General features: G+C 39.8%; 1 protein-coding gene across 2 annotated transcripts in view; it reads right to left on the reverse strand.

Annotated features, from left to right (window-relative positions):
- asic1c (acid-sensing (proton-gated) ion channel 1c) overlaps positions 1–12,867 on the reverse strand; it is a 106,782-nt gene that overhangs the window by 25,749 nt on the left and 68,166 nt on the right. Inside the window, exon 1 of one of the 2 annotated variants that reach the window (XM_085389106.1) lies at positions 8,783–9,372. The exons of the other annotated variant lie outside the window; for it this stretch is intronic. Coding sequence (XP_085245232.1) covers positions 8,783–9,310 — 528 coding nt within the window. The 5' untranslated portion in view covers positions 9,311–9,372. Of the gene's footprint in view, positions 1–8,782; positions 9,373–12,867 lie in introns of those variants that run through there. 2 annotated transcript variants of the gene reach the window in all.

Genomic DNA, 12,867 nt, shown 5'->3' on the forward strand with positions numbered 1-12,867 from the left:
TTTCAGCTTTTCGTTATTTCTTAGTCTTCTATAACATATAGAGAGCGCAAACAGTTAACCAAGAAAATAACTTTCAGATTAATTAATAATGAAAATAATTAATTCATCTGTCCCAATGCCCTAATGCCTGCTTACTGAAAATGCACATAAAAAGGATGCTGCTATTATAGTACATGTATTATTAATCAGTCTGTTAAATAATCTCTCCCTCTCATGCACATTATATATAGTTTTCCTTTAATTAAAAGATGTATTGATTAGATCATATAAAGTTCCCCCGCAGAGTTCGGGATCGTCTCCTTTATAATAACGCCAGTCAAATAACATATATTAAAGTCAGACACAAATCTAAACATTTGATAAGCTGAGATCAGAGAACATTTGTCAGCCTCGGAGAATCTAAACTGATCTAAAGCTTATCAAAACAGTCGCTTATTCAGTTGACAAAAGGATTAATGCATAAACAGAAATGACCCTGTGTTGGCTTTGAACTGCATTTTACACCGACTGCAACGTGTTTGATTTATTCCACTCAGCACATTTTCCGATCAGCAGGCCAAACCGCACTGACAGAAAAACAGTATTCAGTGTCAGCCTTGAAAGTTTTAAGATAAAAATTTATATTATTTAGAGCTTGAATAAATGAAGCCGGAGCACACTGAGTAGCATAACATTTTCTCTATGAGGTCAGGATTCCTCATTGCTATGCAGCATGTCAGACTCGGCGTTGCATGAAAACTTGAAAAACTCTCTGAGAATTTCCAAATTTTAGATTTAGGCCAGCTGAGAGACAGGCTGAGAGACACTGTGATTTAAAATGACCAAACAAATGCAAATCTGGACGAGACAGCCAGACAGAGCAGAAATGTTTGCAATCAGACTGTCACTCTGTTGGACGGGCAGCTTCTTTAGCAGAGGGAGACATCTTGTGGCCTGCCTCTAAATGAAACTAACCTCTCACACAGCCACTTTGTATGCTGCACCAGTCGTGCACGGAAACCCTGAGTGGATATTTTTGCTAGGAGAGGCTTATACTGTGAAATGCCTCATATAAAATTCATCAAAAGGAAGAAATATTGCCATACACTTTGTAGGAAAATTAATTAAACAAAAAATACACCAAAGCTGCTCAGAAGGAACATATTCAGTGTACATTTATTGGACATAAAAATGTTAGTCCTTGTTGTTTGTTACATTTCCCCCCCCCCCCCCCCCAAAAAAGTGCTGTTTTGTTGAGCTGAGGCAGCATGTTTTTTTCTGGTTCAGTTAAAAACGTGCCCTCCCATTACTTATTTAAAATGTAGAGTAATTACAAAGATCTCTGGCGCAGCATATGTACAGTATATCCTCCCAAGCAAACCAGGTGGAGGGCAGATGCAGTCTGTATCAATAAAACACAGATGCAGCTGGCTACACCTGCTGTCTTTCTCCCTTGTTCCATTCCAGGCAGAATCCAAGAAATGCTGTCACTCAAGCTTTCACTCTGCAGCCTGCAGTCACACTTTGATAAACTCACTCCTTGAATTTCCTCACCGGTACTTTTGCAGGGATAATGTCTTTTTTTCCACATCTTGTTTGCTCAGCTGGAGGCTTTTGGTACCCTGAATCCATTCAGGGATAAGCACTTGCCAGCAGTCTAAAATTGCCACAGTGTAACCCAGCATTCCATCAGGAACTTTTTTTGCCCTCCTCATGTATGTGTTAAGAATAAAAAGCATATCCTTAAACGTTCCTGAGGCTATACACCAAATCTCTCCCTCGCCAGCATTTAAAGGACTTTTATTACAGAATACAAATTTTGAAAGCCAATTACACATTCATAGTTTAAAAATCACAACTGAAAAAACAAACAATGAAGTATATTATATGGGCAAAAGTACCTGGGCACCCACACATTACTCCTACAGGAGCTGCTTGGCCATGAAAACCCATGACACTAAGCTCCCGACACAGAATTTTTGTGCAGATGCCAGAGGATGCCAGAGTAGTTTTGGAGCTGTGCACTTACTGAGTTACCACAACATTGGTGCCTCAGTACTTTATGTGGTCTGACACTTGGTGGCTGACTTGCTGCAATTCATAATCACAACATAAAATCATGACATTCTTAGTCGTATGAGTTCTAAATTTAATTTTTCTGACAACCTTACAGAGATTGAAATCTTTGTAACTGAAAACAGTATGTTAATACTAATTAATCACTTATTCTAACCTATAAAACTATATTCGATTAATTTTTATTTTTATAGCACCAAATCACAGCAGCAGTCACCTCAAGGCACTTTATATAGTAAGGCTAAGACCCTATGTAAGTATGCATGTGTGTGTGTGTGTGATATAAATGAGTTACATAGTGTTTTGATGCATTCATATGCAGCATGTCACACTGCGTTTATAATATCTGACTGTGACAGGCTGAGTTGTTATTAACTCAGCATGTCACATTAATCGCTGAGTTGTTATTAATAATGAAAAAACCATCCTTTCTAACCTCTCTAACACTCCACTTCAGTTAATATATAAATCATTCACCGCAGTCATGGGGCAGGTTTACAGATGTATGCTGACGATATGGTGATATATGTCTCAGACAAAAATGTCTCGTCTGTTTCTTTGCATCGTTTACATTCCATAGCAGCACGACTTTAAAACTCTCAGCATTAATAAAACTGTCAGTTTGCCTCTCTTCCAGGGCTCGGTACTGAAAGAAGCCCATAAGTTAAATTTAGAGGCAATTCACAGAACAGACCTCATTTAGATATTAGATTCTCTTTCATTTACCTTCAGAACCTTCAGGTGAACCCTGAAGCTACTCAGCTACTTTAAATCTTACTATACTGCAGTCTGAACAAATAAATACAAACATACAGTACATACAAAAATAAAAATCACTTAGTCATCTAGGAGGAAAGAAATCTCACAGAATCCAGTGAGCTCTTTAGAACGGCATAATCTTTCAAAATGTTTGTTAAGGCAGACTGCATTACTAGGTGCTTGACTGTATACAAGTTTAAGCTCGTGGCAGTGAAAACACCTGTATTGAAAGAGGTGTGGCCTAATAATAAGGCATTTCCAACAATAGGTGATGTCTAAGCTCTTCTGTCTAAAGGTGCAACGGGTTGAAAAATCAAGACGATGCAAAGTAACAAAAATAGCAGAAATGTAAACATGTTCACATGCTGGTACAAAAATGTATTTTGGTATTTATGGGTAATTTATTTCTTCAAGATGACTAAAAAAGGTGATAAATTATTTTATAGCTTTACTATTTAAACTGCATTAAGGCTTAAAGTTAGGCCATTTCCACTTTAACTCACTGGTAGGCTTAGTAGGCTTCACCCCTGTTAATTGACTGAACTGGATCTCTGCAGCATGTTTGTGGTGTTTTCAGATATTTTAGTGGATTTATCTGAAAGAAAAAAAATAGATGGCCTGCTGTGCGGATCATTCATTTGCATGTTACTTAGCAATAATACCTGGTGATGGTGTCAGTTTAATGGAGCTATGCAGTATACTCCATTTGTCCATATATGATCAATTCTGCCTTAAAAACAACAACAACATGGCACAAACATGGCCAAATTACTAATGCTGATGTTTCACAACAAGGTATCACAAACCAGTGGGTTCATCTTTTATATACAGTCTATGATATTGACCAAATAGTCTTGAAGAGTAATCTCAGAAAGCAACTCCACACTTTGAAAGGTGCAGTGCATAACATATTGGCTAAGAGACCAGGATGTAGATCCCAGAGGCCATTAGTGGAGGAAAAAAAAAAAGCTAAATATGGCTTCTGAGGCAATCAAAAATCAAAAGAACTTGTGATATGAACCATTAGTCATTTGTGCTCCATCTGTGTTCAGTAGATTAGGAAAACTTGGGAGTACAATGCATGCTGTTGTTTGAATATCATGATGCCAGGAGGCTGATAATCTACAACAAAACATAATGGCTCTATTGGTTTTGGACAGAGCCATATTTGTGTCCGGTGTCTCCACCTAACAAGCCAATTAACTTAAGAGGTTCTGTCAACGGGCACCTCCGATGTCTGCCTATGGTCGTATGCCGGATGTGCAAGTCAGCATAAAGCACCCTCACACAGCATCCCCTCCATGAATTCCTTCAGTATTCCTCCTCAGTGCCATTGACTGGACTGCCAATGCTGCACTTAGAGTAACAGCGATTTTCACAGTAATCTTTTCTGATACTGAGTACTGGAATAAACACATTAAGTATTTGTAATCTGGCCTGTCATCTACGCTCGGTGCGTCAGATTTGTTTATTTCATTGTTTGCACTATACTCTATTTTATCTCTACTCTCCTTTTCATGCTCTAGGCAGCAGTGTAATTTTGTGCTCCTTCACACACCTTCTTCCTTTCATCTCTCCTAATGCTTCCAGTTGTGCATCGAGGCAGTGGCTCTGCTCCAAAGCAGGCTGAATCACAGTGATGGTGTCAGTGCTCAGCTGAGTCCCAGTCCCACCTCAATCTAAGCACAGCGCAGCCTCTTTTTCTGTTTTCTCTTTCTCATTTGTTTCCATTTTGTGTCAGCGCTCCCCTTCAGATCTATTTGTCGCTTTTCACCCTTTCCACCTCTCTCTGGTATAAGGAGCTATTCTTTTGTACTTTTCTCCACGTTGCCTATTTTCTCTCTCTGTCTGCATCTCTGACACTCAATCCTGTCTTCTGCTTCTTTTACTCACCTTTTTCTTTTCTTTGACCTCTATTAGATTATTCTGTTATTATATGTTACCTTATATATGTAATCAAAGTAGTTGAATTAGAATACTGCTGTAGATCACATTATACCCTTTAATATAGAGTGTGTGAGCTGTATGTAGTTTAGTTCTCATTATACTTTTGAGTTAACAGAACATATTCACATATTAGTTCATTAGATAAATGTGCATCACTCTGTATCCTTGATCTGCTGGGAATGTGTTACACTGTTTTCTTGACATGCTTAATTGTTGAATCATGAAGAGAAGGTTGTAAGCAGGAGACTCTGTGTCTAAAGACAGGGGAGATAGATAGACCACATTCCACACCCCCACCTTACAGAAAGCAGAGAAACAACTGCCGAGGTCATAACTTAGGCGCTGTAACAGAGAAAAAATGTGATGTTTTGGCTTTTACGACTAGCTGGGGGCCACTAGAGACTATAAAAAGCTGAGCAACCCGTCACCATTTTGAGACATGTGCCTGACCCTCTGGTAGCATCTCTCCCGTCCGGACGTTGTAATGCTCTGACTGTTGAATTGTATGGAAATAAATGATTGTTGATTGAGCATTTATACACCGAGTATTGTCCCTCCTTCAGCCCAAAGATTCAAAGAATTGGGAGATTTCAACACCTCCAAAGCCAACATCAGCCTCCAGACGATACTGCAGCGCATAAAGTAAAACACCAGCTCCTGGCTCTAGCTTTGGCAGGCAAGACTTAATGTAATATTAAAAAGGAAGCTTAAACCAAAGGTCTTTTGTTACACCATAAACTAATAGATCTACGGGAAGTTCAGTGACAACATAGAAGATCAAGCGTAACGGGATAAACATGTTAGGATCAGCTCTCTGCAGTGGCATGGGCCGGCTAAAGTGCTGAGCTGGTGATCGATTGAAATGATATTACACCAGCTTCGGCATGCATCCTGCATATACACAATGACAGATGATTTATTTGGTGTGAGCTAGTCTTGCAGGCTTAATCCACAGCAATGATTCAGGGTGTGTTGGGGTGCTTACGCTTTTGAGTATTAATGAGGTAATCAATCACACGCCACTTCACAGACAGTAAGGCACCAAGATGGAGGCATGAGATTAATTTGATAATGAAGTAAAGCCTCCACCAAGACACTTATTTGGCAAATCATATATATTATAATCTAAAAATGGTTTTCTTTAATGTGATGTTGTGTCATATACAGCGTCCTAGCTACCAAAAACTGTAATCTGAGCACGGCTTGTTACCACAGACTGATCCAGGGACATTCAAGGCTATGTTTCTATGTATATTTAGAGCACCGCATGGGCAGAACATTCCCAGCCTCTACCATCTGCCAGCTTTTAAATATACGAGAGTCGTTCTCCACCAGCAAATTACAGCATCTCTCCCCCCAAAAAATATTTCATTACTTGATGCAAAGGGAGTGATTGCACTTGGGGGCGCTGATATTTCCCCTATGAGATTTCTCAATACGACTGCACCCATACCCAGCTCATTAGCTGAAACATCTGGTCTTTCCTGTCACTGTCAGGCATGCCAAGTTTCTCCAGCCACTGTTACTTTGTCTAAAATGCTACACATACGTACACGCATGCATGTACTGAAATAGATCCGAAAGGACATCTGAAAAATGTTATCAAACTAAAGTGAAGTATTAGTATGCTACAACTAATATGGTCGAATAGCTGCAAAACTTTGTACTAAGAGGTTTAAATAGGAAAATCGAGCCGTATGTTTATTCTAATGATGTCCTTTTAAAAGCCATACCAAAATGGATCAATTAAGTGCATCAGCAGAGGTATCTGAATGATTCAGTGCATATATTTTCTCAGGTTTTTCCACATACACAGAGCTAATTGTCGGATGTTGTCTAGACCTTGTGTGAGTCATTTTGTGTTGATGTTGCTGAAGTATATAATGGGTAATCTCAATTCCATCCCATCTTATCTCCTATGAGAGGACCTGCCTCTCAGCCTCCCACAGAAAGATCAGCAGGCCGAGGGAATCGAGGAAGGGGGAATTCAGGCAGCTCTATGAATCTTTAATTAGTCCCCTCTATACTTAGGCCCTCCGAGCATCTCCAGTTTCTGACATTTAGCTGAAATGTGCCCTTTGTATGCAGGGATGTGAAGAAGCCAAGGTCATCTGACTGATCACAGCGATATCAAAATGTATCTTTATTAGCTCATATGCGCTGTGTTGTTTTTGAGAATATGACTCAAACCTGATGAGTCATTTAAACTTGAAATGTGCAATTCACTTGTATTTTTATTTTTATTCCTATTTATTCTATTTATCCCCTTCGTATATTTTATTTATATTGTCTCTGTATTTATATATATATGTGTGTGTGTATATATATATATATATATATATATATATATATATATATATATATATATATATATATATATATATATATAATATTCTGTAACTCTGTAACTTCTGTCGGTGCTGTGCTTTTTTGGAAATCGAATTTCCCAGAGGAACCCACCCGAGGGATTAATAAAGTTCTATCTAATCTATCTAATCTAATCTAATCTAAAATGTGCAAGTCTTCATAGTAGGTGTCAGGTTTGGTTTGAGTTGAAAAGCCAAACCTTTTCTTTTAATGTGAATCACTGTCACTAACAAAAAAACAAATAAATAGCAACAGTAGCGCTACATTAGAACAGCTAGGTAATTAGTATAAATCGTTTGCCTCTGTTTCACTGCTGGTTCCCAAAGAAACTGTGCAGCATGAGACACCCGTCTCAGGCTGGGTTTTCATCACTCAAATCAATGGCCCATTTCATCGAAATACAATCCTTCCCCTGTCTCTGCAGCAGGACGATTAAGTTCCGCTCAGATTCTGCTGACATAATTTTATTTCTTTCGTAAAGACCTGAAAATTGAGAAGGAAAAACTGGAGTTCACAAAAAAAAAAAAAAAAATGAAGGCACACAAGTTAAGACAAATTACCTTTTCATCTCTACAATGACATTGTTCCTGTGACATTATGTGCTTTAGATTTTTGTGATCGGAGACAAATATTTAGAACATTTGGTGCCATTACTACGATGAAGACGACAATCCTTCTGAGGTATTTACAAAGAAAAACAGTAACGTGTTAAAAACCCTACTGGTCTTGAAAACAGCATATGCTTGCTTCATAATGCATGATGCATGATGCCAGCAGAGATTTGTTGAACCATATGGCACCTCAGTAGATTAAACGTTTCGGAGGACACTTTTAAGAAAGTAACTTTCATTTCTCCTTCAAGAAAAATTACAGCTAATAGCAGTCACAAAGTGAAGAACTGGACCCAGCATAAATATTGGCATCACTATAAAGGCGAACGAAACACATTCCTGCTTTGTAAACAGAGATAAAGTGCTGCTTTATTAGTATTCCTCAGAAACTTTTCCTCTTCCACCCACGTACCCATTGTTCTCCCTAAAGCTACTTTATCTTTTCACAAACATGTCATTTATACTAGTATTTTAAAAAATAAAGTAGGGATTATGTTAAGAAAAAAAAGCTAAATTACGCAGTGACAGCATAATTTGAATCAAAGTGATGTCTCCTCTACTAACGATATCTGATTTGAATGATTATGCTCATCATGACATCATGACAGTGCTCATTTTGGAAATGTAACGTCTTTGAGCAGATCTCCTGGTGTTCAGAAACATAAACAGACTCATTTTTCACTTCACCCCCGGGCAAAATGAAGCGCTGGAATCGTAGTTTTATAATGAATATTGAACAGCTCACAGTTGTTGGTATTTCTGCCTGAGGCTTTGTTTCTGTTCAAATTTTGCTTTCAAGCTTTCTATTAATAATTTCAAATTAAAGATTTTTAACACACGATTTGACACTTCCCATTAAATATTTTGTTTAAATAATAATGAATCAGCAATTAACCTGCTGAGACATTATGAAATATTGCAGAGAGAACATGTTCAACCTCTCATTGTGATCTTGTTTGGGATTTTTTGGTTTTAGCCCTAAATGATTGAGTGGCTACACTGATCACACAAGAGGTGACACCTACATGAGGAGCCTTACTTACTGTGGTGAAGTTCTCTGGACCACAGTCCTTGCCTCTGTATTTGCAGTCAAGCAGCATCTCCTCTATGTTATGACTAGTCCTCTGCACAAACTCCAGCATGTTGAAGGTCTTGCTGGGGAAAAACTTGGTGTTGCTGTCTGTGGGTTGCCCTATAGCGGCCATGAAATCATCAAAGTCTCCTTGTTCCACACCCAGGAGTCCAGCCATCCAGAAGATATCATTCCTCCGGAGCTGGGACTTTCGAAAGGTGTTGTAGTTGCAGAGGGTTATGGCTGGGAAATACATGACGGGACTGTCCATTTCATCCAGAATTGTAACATGGGGGTATTGATAATACTCGATCACACGGTCGGCCACTTGGAGCAGGAAGATGGAAAGCGAGGCGCTGAATGCAGCAGCCCAGAGCAACCGCCGGAAAGTCACTCCACCGGGCAGAAATATGTGGCTCAGGCCGTGGAGCGTACAGTTGGCCCCGAAAACAGTGATGTCTGATGGGGGACGTGGCGCTTCCTCCTCTGGAGCTCCCATTTTCTCCAAATTTTTCCTCAGTCAAGTTTTGCGGTTGTCAGATGTCGTGTGGCTGCAGCGGTGCCCTAACGAAAACTGATGGTAGCAGAGAGGTTTAGCCAACCAAGGGGAGGCTGGACAAGACAGTGTCTGGTTTCCCTTTCCCACCCGAGGGAGGGGAAAGGGTTGGATATCTGGAGCTGGGAAGCAGCAATGAACTGTAATATCAACCATTCCACAATAAGATCTTAGAGGGCACATTGAATGCAAGAGATAGAGTTTCAACTGGGAAGTAAGCCTCACTTCCCTCGCGGGTAGCAGTGGATAGAGTCCAGATTGATGCAGCAGAAAGGCAAACGTGAAAGTGAAGCACATTACTGACCTCTGGTACTCAAATACTATTCTCTTCTGTTAAAATTCTTTTTCTAGTGGAAGCTTCCAGACATTTATTTGTGTTAACTTGTGAATACTTCCCTTTAACACTTGCATTGGGGACTTTTACTGTTTTATCTCAAACTGAATGATTCACTGTCATTTAATCAGTGGCAGCCGGTCAAAACCCTCGGAGACATCATAAATATGATGTCATGCAGATAAAAACATGGCTGTTTGACAGCCAGCTGACATTTTCAAGCTACAACATGTGATGAATTCTCAATTAGCTTCACATTTAGCTTGAGATGCCACACACCTTAGAAGCTACACTGGAGTAATAATTTAGTGCTTTCTTTAATAGCACCTGCATAGGGATTGTTCTGAAAGGTCAAAGATTTGCTCCTTCATGGTTTTCAGTTAACTTTTAATTCCTCCTGACAGAATCTAAATATGACACCCGTGTTAATCATGTTATGAAGTGTGTAATTGGTAAGATTTATTTATTTATTTTTTTTACATACAAAGCATTATGTTAGAGGGTAACATACATATCTGACTTATTTCTTTTAAATCAAATCAAATCAAATCAAATCACTTTTTATTGTCACATCACATGTGCAGGCACACTGGCACAGCACATGCGAGTGAAATTCTTGTGTGCGAGCCCCACAAGCAACAGAGATGTGCAAACACAACAACACAAACGAGCAAAATACAAGAATGGCCAACCTGAAACTAATAAATATATGTACAATATATAATAGTGTATGCATTTCTGGATGTGTATACTAAATATTTTCCTACGTGTGTGTGTGTGTGTGTGTGTGTGTGTGTGTGTGTGTGTGTGTGTGTGTGTGTGTGTGTGTGTGTGTGTGTGTGTATACACATTTTTACAAATTAAATAGTAAAAAAATAAAATAAAATAATAATAATAATAATAATAATAAAATATATAAAATATACAGAGTTTAATATGTGCAAAACAAGTGGCATTTATATACAGTGTGGAGTGCATAATGTTGAAGTTCCAGTAGTGAAGCTGAGGTGTCTATGACGTGTTCAGCAGTCTGATGGCCTGATGGAAAAAGCTGTCTCTCAGTCTGCTGGTACGGGACCGGATGCTGCAGAACCTCCTTCCTGATGGAAGCAGTCTGAACAGTTTATGGCTGGGGTGACTGGAGTCCTTGATGATCCTCCCCGCTTTCCTCAGGCACCGCTTCCTGTAGATGTCTTGGAGGGAGGGAAGCTCACCTCCAATTATCCGTTCAGAGCACCGCACTACTCGCTGGAGAGCTTTGCAGTTGTAGGCGGTGCTGTTGCCATACCAGGTGGTGATGCATCCAGTGAGGATGCATTTTAAACCATTGAAATGGGTTAAAATAAGTACACTAAGTTCTTGTCACTCAGTACACATGTACCTGATCCTTTAAGTTTAAAGCAAACATCTTCTTCTGTCCTGCCGCAGTCTCCTTATCATGAGTTTTGTAACTGCATCAATTATTAATGCGCCCTCCTGCATATTTTTTTACTCATGGACAGAGGTGTATATTTGCAGAATGTGAGCCTGAGGCTACTTCAGTTCACACTGGCGAGAATCTGTCTCGACTAGAATTGATCAGCTTAGAGGAGCATTCATTTAAAGCAAAGTTAATAAGGTAACTGATGCTGGGACCTCAGCCACAGCTTTAATGGCCTGCCAGGACTACTTATAACAAGGCTGGTTAACCAGTTCAGACCAGCTTTCTTTCCCTACTAAGTAATCTCTTATATTTACTGATTTATATCTACTTCTTTGTGCTTTTTTGATGCTTCCATCTCACTTTATTGTTCCTTGTCTTTATTCAGCTATGTGCACTTACGTCCTTTAGTTGCTGCAAGTGACAGCTGACTTCTGTGAGTCGTATTGTCTTGTATTCATGATATGTGCATCTAAAAGTTTAAGCAACCCAGCAAAATTATTAGGTGACTTTTATTTGTCTCTTTGAGCACTTCAGCACTGTGTGCCAACATTATTAGATCGATCTATTCAAATCCTGTTCTGAATACTTCCACTTGTACGTCTATAACTTCACAAAATACCTAAAACTTGTGCACAGAGAAAATGACCTGAGTTCCATGCCAAGAATCTGCATGAGTGACGAGAGCTGGGTGGGAACCAAAACGATTGAGCCGAGGTCTGGCCCCAATCAGCCCAACAGCCTCCTCTGCAGTACGTGCCATTGTGTGCCCCCCTCATAGTGTATTAAAAAGGCAGGAGATTATTGGCTACACCAACACAATCGTCACTCACCATCATACAGTGGGGCAAAAAAGTATTTAGTCAGCCACCGATTGTGCAAGTTCCCCCACTTAAAATGATGACAGAGGTCAGTAATTTGCACCAGAGGTACACTTCAACTGTGAGAGACAGAATGTGAAAAAAAAATCCATGAATCCACATGGTAGGATTTGTAAAGAATTTATTCGTAAATCAGGGTGGAAAATAAGTATTTGGTCAATAACAAAAATACAACTCAATACTTTGTAACATAACCTTTGTTGGCAATAACAGAGGTCAAACGTTTACTATAGGTCTTTACCAGGTTTGCACACACAGTAGCTGGTATTTTGGCCCATTCCTCCATGCAGATCTTCTCGAGAGCAGTGATGTTTTGGGGCTGTCGCCGAGCAACACGGACTTTCAACTCCCGCCACAGATTTTCTATGGGGTTGAGGTCTGGAGACTGGCTAGGCCACTCCAGGACTTTCAAATGCTCCTTACAGAGCCACTCCTTTGTTGCCCGGGCGGTGTGTTTTGGATCATTGTCATGTTGGAAGACCCAGCCTCGTTTCATCTTCAAAGTTCTCACTGATGGAAGGAGGTTTTGGCTCAAAATCTCACGATACATGGCCCCATTCATTCTGTCCTTAACACGGATCAGTCGTCCTGTCCCCTTGGCAGAAAAACAGCCCCATAGCATGATGTTTCCACCCCCATGCTTCACAGTAGGTATGGTGTTCTTGGGATGCAACTCAGTATTCTTCTTCCTCCAAACACGACGAGTTGAGTTTATACCAAAAAGTTCTACTTTGGTTTCATCTGACCACATGACATTCTCCCAATCCTCTGCTGTATCATCCATGTGCTCTCTGGCAAACTTCAGACGGGCCTGGACATGCACTGGCTTCAGCAGCGGAACACGTCTGGCACTGCGGGATTTGAT

Source organism: Rhamphochromis longiceps, linkage group LG18 (genome assembly GCF_057381845.1).
Source record: "Rhamphochromis longiceps isolate RC_006_pf linkage group LG18, R_longiceps_female_GT1.1, whole genome shotgun sequence".
NCBI classification, from domain to species: domain Eukaryota; kingdom Metazoa; phylum Chordata; class Actinopteri; order Cichliformes; family Cichlidae; genus Rhamphochromis; species Rhamphochromis longiceps.